This window comes from Thalassophryne amazonica, chromosome 3 (assembly GCF_902500255.1).
Source record: "Thalassophryne amazonica chromosome 3, fThaAma1.1, whole genome shotgun sequence".
In the NCBI taxonomy this organism is placed as follows: domain Eukaryota; kingdom Metazoa; phylum Chordata; class Actinopteri; order Batrachoidiformes; family Batrachoididae; genus Thalassophryne; species Thalassophryne amazonica.
Window position 1 is genome coordinate 43,618,377 of NC_047105.1, and position 19,855 is coordinate 43,638,231.

Genomic DNA, 19,855 nt, shown 5'->3' on the forward strand with positions numbered 1-19,855 from the left:
ACTGTTGGCTTTTCTGTATAAACGATGATTCAATCAATCAATCAATCAACTTTTTTCTTGTATAGCGCCAAATCACAACAAACAGTTGCCCCAAGGCGCTCCACATTGCAAGGCAAGGCCATACAATAATTATGAAACACAGTCTACATCTAAAGCAACATAACCAAGGGATGGTCCAGGGTCACCCGATCCAGCCCTAACTATAAGCCTTAGCGAAAAGGAAAGTTTTAAGCCTAATCTTAAAAGTAGAGAGGGTATCTGTCTCCCTGATCTGAATTGGGAGCTGGTTCCACAGGAGAGGAGCCTGAAAGCTGAAGGCTCTGCCTCCCATTCTACTCTTACAAACCCTAGGAACTACAAGTAAGCCCGCAGTCTGAGAGCGAAGCGCTCTAATGGGGTAATATGGTACTATGAGGTCCCTAAGATAAGATGGGACCTGATTATTCAAAACCTTATAAGTAAGAAGAAGAATTTTAAATTCTATTCTAGCATTAACAGGAAGCCAATGAAGGGAAGCCAACACGGGTGAGATATGCTCTCTCCTGCTAGTCCCCGTCATGATTAAAAAAAGTCAGGTTAGCGTTTTGGTCCTTTTTGCTTGAGGCCCATTTGAATTCATTCCTAATGCACCTTAAATCATCTCACTGCAGCAGAACAACATTTCCCTGCATTTCTTTGCAGTTTTGAGGTGATGCGGAGTTAACGTGACAATCTGTAACAGCGTCCGTCATTTGCTGCTGTGTGGACGAGCAGCGACACGTTACATTTATCCTTCAATCTAGGATCAGGACGTGAAAAGGTGAGACTTAATATCCACTGTGGGGTCTCAGAGACATTTCCAAACATATTTTACAAATACAAACACTGTGAAATCAGGCCACAAACTAAATCTGGTGTGGGCCAGGAAAACAAACAATCTGGAAACGTTCACCACGGACATACCGTGCATCCAGAAAGTATTTACAGTGCTGCACTTTTCCACATTTTTTATTTTGAAATTTGAGGAAAAAAATTAATTTCATCCATTTTGGAATAAGGCTGTAACATAAAATGTGGAAAAGTGAAGCACTGTGAATACTTTCCGGATGCCATGTTAGAAATCCAATCCACATATTCTGAGCAAATTAATGTTGTAATGTTATATTAGTGCATGACACAAAGTTCAAGCAACATTTAATTTACTTGAAGAGGACTATCTTGTTGGGGAAAGGTGCAACATGTAAACTTTCTGCACATATGAATGTTTTCTTGAAACCTTTCACCTTTTTTGTTACCACATCTACTATTAGTCATTATAACCTTTGCAGGTACAAAGCACAGTGGGAATTCACAGCCCTTTTTCAGTGTTGGTTTATTCTTGTACATTTAACGTCTGCCAACTGTGATTATCATATTCTGCAAGTGTTTTGTGCTGAAATTAAGATGGAGTGCAAAGAAACTTGAACTGAAGTGGCTCTTTGATATTGTTCTATCAAATATTGTTGAAGCACTCACAAAAATAGTTTTAACAGATGGTAGTGACAAGGTCTGAGCACCAAGTCTCACCTGAATATTGCTGCTGCAACTGTTGAGGATTGCAGGGGGACGGCGACTGTGTGATTTGATACTGCTCTGAGTTTGGGGGCTGCAGGTAACCTACTGATGGGCTGGAAGATGGACAAAAATGGGTATAATAATGGTGAATGGTGTGATGAAAGAGCAAAAGACATATGCTGGTAGAAGAACCTTACAAGAACAATTATCTACAGTGATGTCCCACTATAATAGGTCAACCAAATGATCATATATCACAACTACTAATGATCACAGATCAACCATGAAGAGTTGTTCAATGTACTTGTTTAAAATATCATATAGTCCTCTCTGATGGATTTTGTATAAAACATGACAACAATACTTGGTTTAAGGCATACCTTGTGCTATTCTGCTGTGTGGGTGTGATAACACTGTAGTAGACAGGCATGGGCCCCTGGACAGACTGGCTAACTGGCACCATCACCTGCTGCTGGTACTGCTGCTGTACCACCTGCTGATTTTCATTTCCCACTGGCACCTTCATCAAAGGGGGGGAGAGAAGAAATAAAGTAAGTGAATAAACAGCATTTAGGAACATGATATGCCTCCAGTTCAAATGCTGACTATAATTCTGTTGGTGAAAGACCTTACATTTTTTGAAGCATATGTGAAAGCTGAATTGATTTAGTACTAGGGATGGATACTGAAAACCGGTTCCTGTTAAGAATGGATAAGAAATTATTCGATCCACTGACATCAATAGCCTTTTTGGTTAACAATTCCCTTATCAGTCCTTCAGTCCACACTACGCCAGCGCAGCCGTTGTTTTTGAGGGTGTGTATCGGGAAAATTATAATTTCCCTACCTTGAAGCTTAAAGCAAGAAAGAAGCTCTGAGACCCGCTGATTGAAGTTATTGATTCCGGAATGATCTGTCTTTCCAACTTTACTTGACAGAGAGCCGCACCAAAACCCACAACACACAAATGGAGTGGAGGATATTAATAATATTATTATTATTATTTTCTTTTACATGAGGGACAGTAACTTCAGTTTACAAACCAGTGAAGCGGGATATATTAATGGTCCAGTGAATGGCAGAGACCCGCGTCGTTGGCTGCCCCACAAAAAATGCACACTAATGGTGAACGAATAATAACTGTCTGTGTGAAGTGGTGGATGATTCTTGGTTCTGCCCACAACAACAGAAAAGAGTCTAGTTTAGCAACTTCAATCAGCAGAGGTGAGTCATGATTGATATCATTAAATGTCTTTGACAGAGGTTTATGAATAAACTGTGGATCCAGCGGGTCCACAATCAACGTAGAGAATTGATCATTTTCCCATTACAGACCCTCAAAAACAATGTAACGGCCGAACTGCAGTGTAATTTTTTTCAGGCAGCAGCGTAACAGGCCATTACACTGTTATAATGCTAGTGAGAACCCTGTGACAACGATCTGCTTGTGATGAAAATAAATCAAAGACAAAAATAAGTATAATAATGATCAAATAAACCCAGTGTTTTTAAACAAATTCACTGATGTTTGTCTGCCCTAGGTGTGTTTCTCAGCCCCACCAACAACAATGAAAATAAACGACGCGCGGACTGAACCTCATCAGGTCATTGTAAACGGAAACCTTTCCAAGAATGAAAAGAAGAAGAAAAAAAAAAAAAATGGTATTACCGGGTACCATTATTTTAAATAAACCATTCTGTTACAGAACATAAAAAAATATGAAGTTTCTGGTTTCATTTTCGTTCCTAGTGAAATACCAAACATTTGTGGTTTTCATTTTTGTTCCAGAAACTGGTTCAAAGCTTTGACATAAACACAAGAAACAGTGGTCAGCCACAGTGCAGTGCTTCGTGACAAACATCAAATCCAGACTAGTCAAGGCTAATTGCTGTAGCCTTAACCAAATGCACGTCTTAATGGTGGGGGTTTAACTATCCAGACAGGGGAAAATGTTGTAAACTACATACAGAAACTGGCTAGGATTTGGTGGGGAATCAAACATTAGACAGCTTTGCTGTAAGGCAAGCATGACGACCACTGGAGCACTGTGTTGAATGTGTTACGGTGCAGCATTGAACTTTGCTACAGTGCACTAAATTCAGTCGTTTTCTTCATCTCGACTCCCTTTCTATGGTTTAAGTTGTACACCAGGTGGAGCTGTTTAACAATGTAGGATGAGGCGTTCATCTTGGTACAGAATAAAATAGACTAGAGCTTTTATTGTCATTGTACATATACATACATACAATGAAATTTTTCCTCTGCATTTAACCCATTCTAATTACAGTAAGACACAACCAACCATTATGAGCAGTTGGCAGCCACAGTCCGGTGCCCAGGGACCAACTCCAGATGTAGAGACGCTGCCCTGGTCAAGGGCAGAGAAAGGAGCAGACCCTAAATATACATGTTTTTTTTTTTTTTTTTATTGTGGGAGAAAACCGGAGTGACCGTAAAGAAAACCCTCACAAACACAGGAAGAACATGCAAACGCCACACACAAAGGGCGAGAAGCTATCTCACAACCTTCTTGCTGTGAGGCACCAGTGCTAACAACTAAACCACCATGCTGTACAGGTTCTACAGTGTTCACATCATCCAAAATACTGAAATGCAGGGGTGAAAAAAAAAAATCATTGTCAAGTCTCAAGTCAAATGTCAAGTCACATCCTGACTCAGGAGATTCAAGCGGACTTATTATTTTGACCCAATTTAACTACTGTTTAAAGCACCAAAATGAATATACCAAGACGGAACAAAGTATCAAAGGGATACTTATAAAAAATAAAAATGTTTTTGCTCCTCCAGTCTGTTAAAGGAACAAAAGGATACCTGTGAATGCATTTTGTACACACTGTTCATGCAGGATCCTTAAAGTGCAATAGTGGATTTACTGATGTTTTGATGGTTGCACTTCTGTTTCAAGCTGAGCCTTATGTAACAGCTCTCACTTTCCAGATTTTCTGCCCTATGAATACAGATCAGGTATGTGACACTTGCCGCAAAGTCAGATAATGTTTAGACGACAACAAGTACTTCAAGAATGCAAGCTGGCCAACCTCCTTCAAATGGTTTAGCAGATCAAAGATCAATGCTACTAATTTCAAATTGGTGAGCACACAGATTCTGACAATTAAATCAAAGATCAGACTGCACAAACGTGGTATGACTAAAAATGACAACATTACCTGATATGATGGCATCTGTGGATATTGGACCATTATGCTTTGCATCTGTCCTCCCAGGCTTGTCCTCTGGGAATTGAGCAGACCGGGGTTTTGGGGCTGCTGCACGCTCATGATGCCCTGATAACTTGGTTGCTGGCTGGGCATTATGGTCTGCAGACCTAATGATAAGGGAGAAATTAGTGTAGACTGGTAAAAAAAGATTAAAGGAAAGGATTACGGGGAGTTAGAAAGGAGCAAGAGTAGATCATTATTATCTTTGAGGAAAAATAAATAAATCACAGCACAACAGTAGACACTGTACACCTGAAACATTTTAACCAGCTTCACAACTGCAAACGTACTAAAAAAAAAAAAAAAAAAAAAAATTCACACAGTACAGTCAAGTACAAAATCTTAGATTTCATTAAAATGCATAAGAACTCCTTGGCCAACTTTGGATGATGAACACACACACCTCCAACAAGGATATAACCATATATGCATGCTTCTTACTGGTTCATCATGAAGCAATTTGTACTAAACTTCACAAGATGGTTCAGTATGACTTCTAACTGGGACCATTACAGGACTTTTTTTTTAAACCACCGTATTCATATTAAAACATTCTTAGCAATCAAAATAACGTTAGCAACCTACTTTGTAACCGTCTTTGTGTCTTTAGTGGTATCCCAACATGTGAAGAAATATGGCTAGGTGGGTGTATTTTTCTAAAGTACTTGTTTATGTCAACCCTGCACCAGTCTCAAGTTCTTCTGATCAATTTGTCTACTATGGATGTTGCACACAGATCCTGCTTAGAGACTCCTGGTTTTGTATTTTTCCCATTGTGCTGGCAAAACAGGGTACAGTTTTCACTGTTGAAGGTGATTAGATTTTGGAGTACTGGACAAAAGTCAAGAAAATCTGGCAAGAAAAACCCATTTTCTGTAAATCTCAACAGTAAAGAACCTGAGATGGATGGCCTGAACTATGCATGTGAAGGTGAACAATGCCACTTCGGTCTTATTCTAATTCATCATGAAAAATGAATATCTATATTAAAGAATTGTATCAAACTGCATCATTCTTTGATTCATCCATTTTCTGCTACTTATCGGGGTTCTGGTGGCAGTGGACCACATATAGTACCACATCAAATTAAATCTGTCCATAATCAAACATATTGATCCAGATGTTTATAGCCCATGTATCTAGCTACGTATGGTAGCATTTTATAAAGGAGAGCTGCACACCCCTACAACATGGATATGGTTTTTAAAAGAACCACTGAACTAGTAACTTATTCTTTTTTTTTTTTACCTGTCCAACTAGTCTTATACGAAAGCATCTTTGTCAAAATAACCCAAAGCAAGCTATGCTCTCTATTTCCTGTTGCCACAGCAACCTGATCCCACTTATTCCAACCTTGACAAATTCCCAGAGGATCAAATTTAAAGATAGTAATTCCAGCATGACAATTTTTTTTCTCAAGATGAAAGTATTCAGCTTGATTCTGAGTGCATTTCTCTGTTTTTCAAAAGGACAGGACAATGACCTAATTTTATCTGTACTACATGATATCTCTTGCATAGTAATTTGTCAAAATGTCATGTTATCTATCAACAGATGATGCTGATGCCCAATATGACCAGTTAAAAGTTTAAATACCGGTACTTATGGAATATGAGAGAGATTTTAAACAATTAGCTTGAACAAAATTTACATTCATCATAATTCATATGTTGTTACTTTTCCAGCGTTAACGTAATTGTTAATGATTGATTGGGATTTTGGCCCTTTATCTTCCTGCTCATTACAGTTTATTTTAAAGACAACTTTTCTGTGTGAGTTAATATTGATACCGTCTGTAAATTTATCCATGCAGTCAATGGGAGCATAGAAGGTTTTGCTAAGGTAAAAAAAAAATAAATATACAAACCTGACTGCTGTGTGGGCGGAGGCATGGGCTGTGTACGTTGGGCAGGATAAGACACCTGGTGGGACATGGGCTGGGGTACACGGTACTGCTGGCCTGAGCTGGGATACTGACCAGGAGGGTAGTACGATACTTGTATCTGAGGAGGGAGTGGGGAGACAGAAAGAGAGAGAATTGAGTTTTAAATACAGAACAAGATGGGATATCACAAAAATAACTTTTTGAACCCCTACAAGGAAAAGAGGTTATGTCATGGAACACTGGAAATTTTAATAACAATGCAATTAAGTGAAAAATATGACAAAGTGGCTACATAACTTTACAAATTTACTTTAATAAATTTGCAATGTAATTGGAAAAAGTATATCTTGAGCAAGTGGCAAACTCCCACGCCATAAGATGAAGCCATTGCAGAAGTGCAGCTCCTTGACTGGCCGCTTAAGGTTGGATAAAAAATACAGCACTTTCTCATAGGACTTGGTGTTAAAATCTCCAATAAACATGTTTACAGCCTGGTACAAAGCCAGTTTTGGAGTCTATAGTTTCTTCCTCCATGACAACTGTACAGGGAGTGATTTTTTGAATAACTTCTTAATTTAAGCCATTTTAAACAATGAAGTTGTGTAAAATTTGGGACGTGGTCACTATGAGTGACAGTGGCTAAGCAGAGCATCTCGTCTTCGCTCAGACTCCGCTCAATGCAGCTGTATTTTATTGCAAACACCTGGAACTACAGGGCTACTTGTGTGTTGAAACATCCGAATGGATGATCTAAGATGTCTCTGTTGCAGTATTTGTACTGAGTAATACAATGGTGTATGCTAATGGTGTTGGCACTTTTAGCAGCAGCCAAAGGCACACCTTTGCAATTATCATGCTGTCTAATGAGCATCTTTATATGCCACACCTGTGAGGTGGGATGGATTATCTCTGTTATTGCTTTCGGGAATATGTGTTGTGTGCCGTTGTTTGACTGGTTGTATTTTGTAAATTTGAGTTCATTGACAATTTTTTTGGTATTTTGGGTGTGTATGTGTGTGTGTGTATATATATATATATATATATATATATATATATATATATTTGTGTGTGTGGAGATAGGGGTTTATGAAATTGTGATTATGTATGCATGCATACATGTGTGTATATATTTATTTTTATAGTTTAAGGGGTGGGTATTTATAAGCTTTGCTTCTGCCCGCACGCTTTCAGCCACATGGGATGACTGTAGAGTTGTTTTGTTACGAGTTTTTTGTTATTGTTGAATTGTGTGCCGAATAAATTCATTCATTCATTCAGCAAAGGAGAAGTGCTCACTAACACAGATTTAGACAGATTTGTGCACAATATTTAGATATATAATGTCATGGCCCTGACCCGTGTTGTTCAGTTTGGAGGTTGGGGAGGGCTTGTTTGTCTTTGTGGCTGCCTCTGCTTTCTGCCCAGGTGCTCCTGCTTCACCTCCTCCCTTTTTGTCTGGCTGTGGCTCCACCTGTGTCTGACTGCAGCCTCATTAAAACCTGAGTGCAGGTGTGTGTGTGAGAGCACTCCTCCTGTCTCCACCACGCACACAGGGCTTGGACTGTTGGAGCCCTGCTGAAGCCAGCCATGGACTTTTATGCTTTTCTGTTTATCTGATTAAGTTACACTTCCACACACCACACGCACTGCAACACTTGCACACATACTGACTCACACGTACACGTTATTTTGTTTAAATAAATATTGTTAAACCTAGTCCATGTGTCGTCTCCCCTCTTTTGTTACTCCCTTATTGAGCCAGGTGTGTAACAATAAATATAGAGAAAGACATATATAGATATATAATATAGAGAAATAGGTCTTTTGTGTATATACAAAATGTTTTACATCTTTGAGTTGAGCTCATGAAAAATGGAACAAGTGTTGCCTTTACATTTTTGTTCAATGTATTAACCACTGCCGCCCGGCCCCTGTTTTCTGTGACATGCGAGTGAAATTTTGAGTTTTGGACTGGATACATTAGGTGGCCGATTTTGTTATATCTGCCTTGCATTTTTGAGACAACATGGACTTCTTCATCAAGGACCCCTCAGAGTGGGAGGACAACTCGTCATTCCAGTCGTCACAGCAGGTCCTGGATAACATTGCTGCTGTCAATGATTTTGCTGAGCGAGGAGTAGGACTTATCCAGGATCACAATCAGATCCTAATGAAGAATGAACAGCAGCAACAACACCTGCTGCAAGTTGTTGAGTGGCATCGACGTCAGTTCCCGGAGGCAAAGAAAATCTGAACCAAACTCCACTCCCCATGACTGTTTGTTTTCACCAAATAGGTGGACACTGACATGTAATACTTTTTTTTTAATCTCTCCTGTATGGTCAATTAAAGGCGAAAGGATTGTTGTTTCAATTTGTATTTCATTTGTGAACAGGTACATTACTATTGCTGGTTTGCGCTAACATGCTCGACCACTGCAATTTCCACCCTGCGTGGGGCAGTGGTTAGAATAGGTGTATTGAAATAAAACTTTGCACCAAACATTTTCTCATCAAGATGAACAATTTTCTCAGGAAGCACTTTAAGAAAGTCACATTTTTATTGGTGACATACTGTAGAGCAGGGGTTCTCAATCTGGTCTTCAAGGATCCTTGAACCTGCACATTTTCCATCTCTCCCTGCTATATCACAAGCTGATTTACTAATTCAGGTGTCTGTTACTTGACTGGCTGTGCGCCTGAATTAAGTTCAGGGGTCCTTGAGGCCCGGATTGAGAACCCCTGCTGTAAAGGACCACCCTAACGAAGGGGGCGAATACTTTTTTAAGGCACTGTGTGTGTATATCTAGTATATATACAGTTGTACACTCAACAAAAATATAAACGCAACACTTTTGGTTTTTCTCCTATTTTGTATGAGATGAACTCAAAGATCTAAAACTTTTTCGACATACACAATATCACCATTTCCCTCAAATATTGTTCACAAACCAGTCTAAATCTGTGATAGTGAGCACTTCTCCTTTACTGAGATAATCCATCCCACCTCACAAGTGTGCCATACCAAGATGCTGATTAGACACCATGATTAGTGCAAAGGTGTGCCTTAGACTGTCCACAATAAAAGGCCACTCTGAAAGGTGCAGTTTTATCACACAGCACAATGCCACAGATGTCGCAAGATTTGAGGGAGCGTGCAATTGGCATGCTGACAGCAGGAATGTCAACCAGAGCTGTTGCTCGTGTATTGAATGTTCATTTCTCTACCATAAGCCGTCTCCAAAGGCGTTTCAGAGAATTTGGCAGTACATCCAACCAGCCTCACAACCGCAGACCACGTGTAACCACACCAGCCCAGAACCTCCACATCCAGCATGTTCACCTCCAAGATCGTCTGAGACCAGCCACTCGGACAGCTGCTGAAACAATTGGTTTGCATAACCAAAGAATTTCTGCACAAACTGTCAGAAACCGTCTCAGGGAAGCTCATCTGCATGCTCGTCGTCCTCATCGGGGTCTCGACCTGACTCCAGTTCGTGGGCAAATGCTCACATTCGCTGGCGTTTGGCACGTTGGAGAGGTGTTCTCTTCACGGATGAATCCCGGTTCACACTGTCCAGGGCAGATGGCAGACAGCGTGTGTGGCGTCGTGTGGGTGAGCGGTTTTCTGATGTGAATGTTGTGGATCGAGTGGCCCATGGTGGCGGTGGGGTTATGGTATGGGCAGGCGTCTGTTATGGACGAAGAACACAGGTGCATTTTATTGATGGCATTTTGAATGCACAGAGATACCGTGACGAGATCCTGAGGCCCATTGTTGTGCCATACATCCAAGAACATCACCTCATGTTGCAGCAGGATAATGCACGGCCCCATGTTGCAAGGATCTGTACACAATTCTTGGAAGCTGAAAATGTCCCAGTTCTTGCATGGCCGGCATACTCACCGGACATGTCACCCATTGAGCATGTTTGGGATGCTCTGGACCGGCGTATACGACAGCGTGTACCAGTTCCTGCCAATATCCAGCAACTTCGCACAGCCATTGAAGAGGAGTGGACCAACATTCCACAGGCCACAATTGACAACCTGATCAACTCTATGCGAAGGAGATGTGTTGCACTGCATGAGGCAAATGGTGGTCACACCAGATATGGACGAAGAACACAGGTGCATTTTATTGATGGCATTTTGAATGCACAGAGATACCGTGACGAGATCCTGAGGCCCATTGTTGTGCCATACATCCAAGAACATCACCTCATGTTGCGGCAGGATAATGCACGGCCCCATGTTGCAAGGATCTGTACACAATTCTTGGAAGTTGAAAATGTCCCAGTTCATGCATGGCCGGCATACTCACTGGAAATGTCACCCATTGAGCATGTTTGGGATGCTCTGGACCGGCGTATACGACAGCGTGTACCAGTTCCTGCCAATATCCAGCAACTTCGCACAGCCATTGAAGAGGAGTGGACCAACATTCCACAGGCCACAATTGACAACCTGATCAACTCTATGCAAAGGAGATGTGTTGCACTGCATGAGGCAAATGGTGGTCACACCAGATACTGACTGGTATCCCCCCCAATAAAACAAAACTGCACCTTTCAGAGTGGCCTTTTATTGTGGACAGTCTAAGGCACACCTGTGCACTAATCATGGTGTCTAATCAGCATCTTGGTATGGCACACTTGTGAGGTGGGATGGATTATCTCAGCAAAGGAGAAGTGCTCACTATCACAGATTTAGACTGGTTTGTGAACAATATTTGAGGGAAATGGTGATATTGTGTATGTGGAAAAAGTTTTAGATCTTTGAGTTCATCTCATACAAAATGGGAGCAAAACCAAAAGTGTTGCGTTTATATTTTTGTTGCGTATATGTAAAGGATTGGGCACCCCTGATGATTTCCATGATTTTCCTTTATAAATCATTTGTTGTTTGGATCAGCAATTTCAAACAAATATATCATATAGCAGACAAACAGTGATATTTGAGAAGTGAAATGACGTTTTTAGGATTTACAGAAAGTGTGCAATAATTCTTTAAACAAAATTAGGCAGGTGCATAAATTTGGGCACCCCAACAGAAAAAATACATCAATATTTAGTAGAGCCTCCATTTGCAGAAATAACAGCCTCTAAATGCTTCATATAACTTCCAATGAGAGTCTGGATTCTGGTTGAAGGTATTTTGGACCATTCTTCTTTACAAAACATCTCCAGTTCAGTCAGGTTTGTTGGTTTCTGAGCACAGACAGCCCGCTTAAAATCACACCACAGATTTTCAATAATATTCAGGGTTGGGGACTGAGATGGCCATTCCAGAACGTTGTACTTGTTCTTCTGCATGAATGCCTTAGTAGATTTTGAGCAGTGTTTAGGGTCGTTGTCTTGTTGAAAGATCCAGCCCCAGCGCAACTTCAACTTTGTCACTGATTCATTGTTTTCTCATTCAGTGTTCTCAAGAATCTGCTGATATTGACTGGAATCCATGTGACCCTCAAGTTTAACAAGATTCCCAGTACCTGCACTGGCCACACAGCCCTACAGCATGATGGAACCACCTCCAAATTTTACTGTAGGTAGCAAGTGTTTTTCTTGGAATGCTGTGTTCTTTTTCAGCCATGCATACTGCCCCCTGTTATGTCCAAATAACTCAATTTTTGTTTCATCAGTCCACAGTACCTTATTCCAAAATGAAGCTGGCTTGTCCAAATGTGCTTTAGCATACCTCAAGTGACTGTTTGTGGCGTGTACGCAGAAAAGGCTTCCTCTGCATTACAGCATCTCCTTGTGCAAAATGTGTTGTATAGTTGAACAATGCACAGAGAAACTATCTGCAGCAAGATCATGTAGTAGGCCTTTGGAGCAGGTCTGTGGGTTGACTATGACTGTTCTCACCATCCTTCGCTTCAGCTTATCTGAGATTTTTCTTGGACTGCCACTTCGGGCCTTAACTAGTACTGTGCCTGTGATCTTCCATTTCCTCGCTATGTTCCTCACAATGGAAACTGACAGCTGAAATCTCTGAGATAGCTTTTTTGTATTCTTCCCCTAAACCATGATGTTGAACAATCTTTGTTTTCAGGTCATTTGAGAGTTGTTTAGAAACTCCCATGTTGCCACTCATTAGAAGAGATGCAAAGAGGGGAAACATTTGCAAATGGCCACCTTAAATACCCTTTCTCATGAATGGATTCAAATGTGTAAGGAGGTCAAGGGTCAATGAGCTTACCAAACCAATTGTGTTGCAATAATTAGTGCTAAATGTATTCAAATCAATAAAATGACAAGGGTGCCCAAATTTATGCACCTGCCCAATTTTATTTAAATAATTATTGCACACGTTCTGTAAATACTAGAAACTTCATTTCACTTCTCAAATATCTGTGTTTCGTCTGCTATATGATATATTTAACTGAAATTTCTGATCCAGACAACCAAAAAAAGAGTAAAGTAAAGTAAGTAAGTAAAACCAGGTCATGAGGTGACACTGTCCATACTTGTCAAAAACTGATGGGTCTATGGTCTGATGTCTTTCACTTACAAGTTCTGGAGACACTTACCTGCTGAGGAGGTGGTGGCTGCAAGTAACCTTGTGGGGGTGGTGGTGCCTGCATGACGGGCTGAGATGGAGGAGGTGGAGGTGGTGGTGGATGTGGGTGTCCGGTGGCAGGCTGGTATCCAGATGGAGGTGGCATAGGTTGACCTGCGGTGGCCATGATGTAGCTGGTCTGAGGTGGAGGGTGCTGGGACAGGACAGTGGGAGCAGCCTGATAGATTGGGGGAGGCTCAGGATTCTCACTGGAGCCCTGCCGACTCAGCGTCATCTGGCTGAACTGAGATGTTAGCTCTTCTCCCTGGGAGACATCAATTATAATAGTACTGGGTTTTGGTTAAATCTCTGCTTCATAAATACACATGAAAATAATCAATATAGCGACAGACAAATCAGTAGTACCATTATGGACAAAAATAATTATTTTAAGTATTCACATAGTTTGCAAAAATAGCCATTTGTAAAAGATGAACACTCAGAACATTCCCCATCAATGTCGTCAGCATATGAAAAAAAATATAAACGCACAAATTAAAATCCTGTATCCTGTAAATAACGGATGAGACTGTAGGAACTGAAGGCAAATTCAACACAAAAGGAACAAAGGCCAGATTAAAAGTATTGAATGGGTGGTAAAATTAGATCTACCAGACAGAACTTTATTAATTAAAAATAAGGACCTTTCCAATAACAGTATTTCAATCAGTACATGTTTGTCCTTCATAGTGCATTAACTTTATGTAAAAGAAGCGCAATACAGCCACTCCATAAATATTTAGACAGTGATACAATTTATGATTTTCTTTTTCCTCTGTACACAATGGAACTAGAATAAAGCAATCAAGATGTACTTATAGCACTAAATAGTACTTTTAAGCCATCTTTGGGTTTTTAACACTTTAAATTTTACATTACATGCATTTTTATTTTTACTTTGATTTTAAATATATATATATATACACACACACACACACACACACACACACACACACACACACACACACACTTTTCAGTTATTAAAAAAAATCAACTGAAACAATGCAACTTAAATTAAAAAGTTGCAGGACAATTCAAAAGTCTTCAAGTATTTATTTTATTTATTTATTTTTTTTACATGCTTAAGCATTTGCCCAAAGATACTTCATAAAAAGTGAGTGCATACATATCAACTATTAATTTGTTAAATTTACAGAAAAATGAATTATATTGCGATATATATCATTGTTGGTATATGAAATGATCAACGTCATGACATGAGATTTTTTTATGTAACACACAGCGCTGTGTGAAGCGACTTGAGGCAGTCTTGTTGTGATTTAGCGCTGTATAAATGAAATCAACTGAATTGAAACTGAAATAAATTGAAAACCAGTCACTGCATTGTGATTGGACAGAGCAGACTTTTCATTCCAGAAAATGGATGAAATCTAACCTTGAGTTTCCCATGTAACTTCTGATGAAAATATTTTACATCTTCTTTTTGGTCAAATTAGTTTAAATCTATCTCTACTTAAAGATGAAATAGTGCAGCGGATGGAATGATCATGCAAAAGACCTGACCTGAGCTCTTTTAAGTAAAGCAAATTGAAGCAAATTATTTTAGTCGTAACTCTTAGTAACTGATGTAAATGAAGTCAAAGACATATTCAGTGACACGTAAATGTTCATGTATCCATTCCATGACTTCTCTAAAAAAACACAGGTGTAAAAAAGATGCAACAAACATTAACCCTATAGGCTGTCCAAGTACTTATGACAACTAAAAGTGGAAGGACAACGTATAAAAATGGCTGCAATCACTAAATGATCATTGCAATAGTTTCTCGACCGCTTCGAACTGCAGCAAATTCATTTAAACTGCATATGTGTACACAGGAAAAAAGAGTGGGGAAAAAAATATCCCCACTATCCAAATACTTGTGCACCTGCCTAATTCCTGCTATATTTTGCATTAAACATCAGAAAAAGGAACAATTAGACTCTTTGAACCATTTAATGACTTACCGTGCATCCATAAAGTATTTACAGCACTTCCCTTTTTCCATATTTTATGTTACAGCCTTATTCCAAAATGGATGAAATTCTCCCCCCCCCCCCCAAAATTCTACACACAATACACCATAATTGCAATTTGTTTTTGTTGTTTGTGTGTGTGTGTGTGTATGTGTTTTAGATTTTTGCAAATCTCTTTCAAATTAAACAAACAAACAAAAAAAAAAACCTAAGAAATCACATGTATATAAGTATTCACAGCCTTCCCATGAAGCTAAAAATTGAGCTCAGGTGCATTTCCACTAATCATCCTTGAGATGTTTCTACAGCTTAACTGCAGTCCACCTGGGGTACATTCAGTTGATTGAACATGATTTGGAAAAGAACACCGGTCTACATATAGGGTCCTACAGTTGACAGTGCACGTCAGAGTACAAACCAAGCATGAAGTCAAAGGAATTGTCCTTAGACCTCAGACAGGATTGTCTCGAGACACAAATGTTAGGAAGGGTACAGAAACATTTCTGCTGCTTTGAAGGTCCCAATGAGCACAGTGGCCTCCATCATCCATAAGTGGAAAAAGATCGGACCCACCAGGGCTCTTCCCAGAGCTGGCCGCCCGTTGAAACTGAGCGATCATGGGAGAAGGGCTTCAGTCAGGGAGGTGACCAAGAACCCGATGGTCACTCTGTTAGAGCTCCAGCATTCCTCTGTGGAGAGAGGAGAACCTTCCAGAAGGACAACCATCTCTGCAGCAATCCACCAATCAGGCCTGTATGGTGGAGTAACCAGACAGAAGCCACTCCTTAGTAAAAGGCACATGGCAGCCAACCTGGAGTTTGTCAAAATGCACCCAAAGGACTTTCAGACCATGAGAAACAAAATTCTCTGGTCTGATGAGACAAAGATTGAACTCTTTGGCATGAATGCCATGGGTCATGTTTGGAGGAACTGGGGTGAAAGTTCATCTTTCAGCAGGACAACCACCCAAGGCCCACAGCCAAGATATCAAAGGAGTGACTTCAGTACAACTCTGTGAATGTCTTTGAGTGGCCCAGCCAGAGTCCAGAGCTGAACCCGACTGAACATCTGTGGAGAGATCTGAAAATGGCTGTGCAGCGACGCTTCCCATCCAACCTGACAGAGCTTGAGAAGTGCTTCAAAGAGGAATGAACAAACCTGCCCAAAGATTGGTGTGACAAGCTTGTGGCATCATATTCAAGAAGACTTGAGGCTGTAATTGCTGCCAAAGGTGTATCAACAAAGCACTGAGCAAAGGGCGTGAATACTTATGGACATGTGATTTCTAAGTTTTTTATTTTAATAAATTTGCGGAAAAAAAAAAAAAAAAAAACTTTTTTCATGTTGTCATTATGGGGAATTATGTGTAGAAATTTGAGGGGAAAAATTAATTTCACCTATTTTGGAATAAGGCTGTAACATTAAAAGTGGAAAAAGTAAAGCGTTGTGAATACTTTCCAGATGCAATGTACTCCGTCTCACAGTGCTGAAGTGTCGGATCCAGGTCACTGCTACTCAGATTAAAGCAACTGGATATTTGGACACCGCAGCAAATGCCGTATTCATCCAATATTAATGTGTTTTTAACATTTTAAACTTTATTTATGACTAATAAATAACATAAAATGACATGGAATATACAATAACAAAATAATGAAACTGGCTCAACTATAGATAAAAACATTACAAATCTTGAATTACTTTATTTTCATCTGCTTCACTAACAAATTTCCAGCCAATTCTGAATGTGCAAAAAGAATAACTAGATTCAACACTTCATTTCAAAAAACCTGCATCCCCAACAGTGTTGTGAAAAACAAATGTTTACTCATAGATTAGCTTTTGTTTGCATTGCCTTTTTCAAATATAAATCAACATAATCTTAGACACACTTTGCTTTCATGGCATCATTTGCCACACCACCTTTAATACACTGCAGCAGATTTGAGTCACTCCTGAAATTATCAGCTCTATGCAGTAAATTAATTTAGAATCAAAAATCAACCTTTGAATCAAAACCAATTTTGAATCGACTCATGACCCCATGAATCAAAATCAAATCGATCTGTGAGATACAGATCACACCCCTATACGCTACTTACACAACATGTTATCTTTTAAAAACTTCTTTTCCCTGAGAAAATATCACATCAACACCACACAATGTTTCTGACCACTAGAAATGGTATAATTACTCAAAAAAGATTCCAATTGTGGTAAATACACGGTCAAGACTGTTTAAAAATGCTCCGATTTGGTGTTTTTTTTAGACCCCCCGCTTGATCACCCCGCTCCCTCACCACAGCAATTGCCCTCCTACTGGATTTTTCTAGAAAACTGCCTGTAGATGTATTAAATAATCAGCTAAATGTAATGGTTCCTGCAAACAAAGGAGAAAACCTATAACTTCCCTGTCACAAGTTAGCCATTTGTGGCCTGCAACTCATGTTGACAGCAGGAAATTTATTAATTCCATATTTTGGTGAAATAATTAACTATGGTCTTATGAGATGAAACTATCAGAACTCAAGAGCCTTTAGTACAATCAAGCATGAACTAACAGCAACGTGTGAGGTGTGAGCAATGCAGCCTAAATGCAGTTTTTGTCTTGAAGCTACAGTACCATTGTGTACTGCTGGGGAGGAGAGACTGGCAGGAGAACCTGGGGGCAGGAAGGGCTGGAGTAGGAGACAGGCTGAGAGGGCTGCAGAGACGCCACCGGCTATGCACACACACCCAGAAAGAGGGAGGAAATACAGCATTAGAGTACACAGAGACAGAGAGAGACAGAGCACGAGGGAGAGAGAGGGAGAGGGAGAGGGAGAGAGAGAGAGAGAGGGAGAGAGAGAGAGAGAGAGGAGAGAGAGAGAGAGAGAGAGAGAGAGAGAGAGAGAGAGAGAGAGAGAGAGAGAGAGAGAGAAAATGGAGCATGCAAGCAATAAGGAGAATGCCACACAGCCAGATGGATAGAAGGGAATAAGAGGTGAATACAGGAAAGATGAGGCTTAGAACACAGAGGAAAAGTTGTTATTGAACACATGGATAGTAATGGAAATCACATTTACTTGTCAATGTTTATATAAACAAGAATAAAACTGAAATAAAATGACTTAAAAAAAGACAACAGTAATGACCACTAATGATACAGAATCAGTCACATAAATTGCTGCCATTAGGTTAGTTTTCAGTGATTATGTGGTAATGGTGACCTCATCATTTAACCTATATTCATTAATTTAGCCAAACTAGCAGACACAGGAGGCATGTGGATGTGTGATCACAGAAGACACTTTACTAAGCAGGTCTTGTTTTTAATTTCTGACTAATGTGGCTAACAAAGTTTGGTGGAAGTAGTGCTTACCTGAGCAATGATGTGGTTACCCATGGGGTGTTGCTGTGGGGTGGGCAGCAGTGCAGACTGAGGGGGGGCCTGGGACTGAGGCTGAGGCTGCTGAGGACAGGGAAGCAAGCTCCGGCTGGACTGGGAGGCTACGGATGGTGGACACACATCAGCACTGACAAGAGGGAGGCCTGTTAATACAGGACAAGAAAGTGCAAAGCAGGAAATTATTCTCATATGCCAATTTGTTCTTATATGATCCTCCATAACAATAGGCATGTTTTGGATAACAAGGTGAAGTAATGTGCAAGCAATGGGTTCAGTCTCTACCGACAGCTCTTTAGAGGCTGAGGTGAATACCAAGTTACAAATTCTGATTTGGTTTAACAAGAAGGGTGTGCTAAATAAGATACACAGTGCATCTGGAAAGCATTCACAGCACTTCCCACATTTTCCACAATTTATGTTACAGCCTTTTTCCCAAAATGGAGTACATTCATTTTTCCCCTTAAAATTCTACACACAACACCCAAATGACAACACGAAAAAAATATTTTTGCAATTATTGCAAATTTTTATATATATATATATATATATATATATATATATATATATATATATATATATATATATAGTGTGTCCCAAAAAAATATACAACATTTAAAACACTCTGTTTGACCCTTACAAACTTAATCACTTATGTTTCTTTTTTACTTGCAGAGACCCTGAAGTTTATGTTGATGCCAAGCATCGATGCATTGAAGGAAAACATCTGCCGAGAAATCAGAAACATTCCTCAGGACACTTTCCCCAAAGCGTTTGCAGGCCGTAACTGGCCACCGCGGGGCCTACATTGAACATGTTGTCTAAGAGACTGACAAAATGCAGGGCCAATATTGACATTGATATGAAAAACTTCAACCTTTCAGCTTTCTATCCAGCCATAAATTTATTTCCTAGACACATGCTTTGACCATTTTCTTTGCTGATAAAATGTGGCATATTTTTTTGGGACACCCAAAGAACTAAGAAATCACATGTACATAAGTATTCACACATTTTTCTCAAAATGTTGTTGTTGATGCACCTTCGGCAGCAATTACAGCCTCAAGTTGTCTTGAACATGATACCACAAGTTTGGCAAACCTATCACTGAGCAGTTTTACCCCTTCTTCTTTGCAGCATCTCTCAAGCTCCATCAGGTTGGATAGGGACAGTTGGTGCACAGCCATTTTCAGATCTCTCCAGAGATGTTCAATCGGTTTCGAGTCTGGGCTCTGGCTGGACCACTCAAGGACATTCACAAAGTTGTCCTGAAGC

General features: G+C 40.0%; 1 protein-coding gene across 8 annotated transcripts in view; it reads right to left on the bottom strand.

Moving 5' to 3' along the window:
• LOC117506605 (R3H domain-containing protein 2) overlaps window positions 1-19,855 on the bottom strand; it is a 207,404-nt gene that overhangs the window by 34,214 nt on the left and 153,335 nt on the right. For 6 of the 8 annotated variants that reach the window (XM_034166125.1, XM_034166122.1, XM_034166123.1 and 3 more), the window contains 7 exons: window positions 18,557-18,726; window positions 17,819-17,917; window positions 13,190-13,483; window positions 6,641-6,776; window positions 4,723-4,880; window positions 1,914-2,053; window positions 1,546-1,646 (listed from right to left, as the gene is read on the bottom strand). In XM_034166125.1, the coding sequence (XP_034022016.1) occupies window positions 1,546-1,646; window positions 1,914-2,053; window positions 4,723-4,880; window positions 6,641-6,776; window positions 13,190-13,483; window positions 17,819-17,917; window positions 18,557-18,726 (1,098 nt within the window). The remainder of the gene's footprint in view (window positions 1-1,545; window positions 1,647-1,913; window positions 2,054-4,722; window positions 4,881-6,640; window positions 6,777-13,189; window positions 13,484-17,818; window positions 17,918-18,556; window positions 18,727-19,855) is intronic. The other 2 variants (XM_034166127.1, XM_034166126.1) reach the window with 1 other exon arrangement.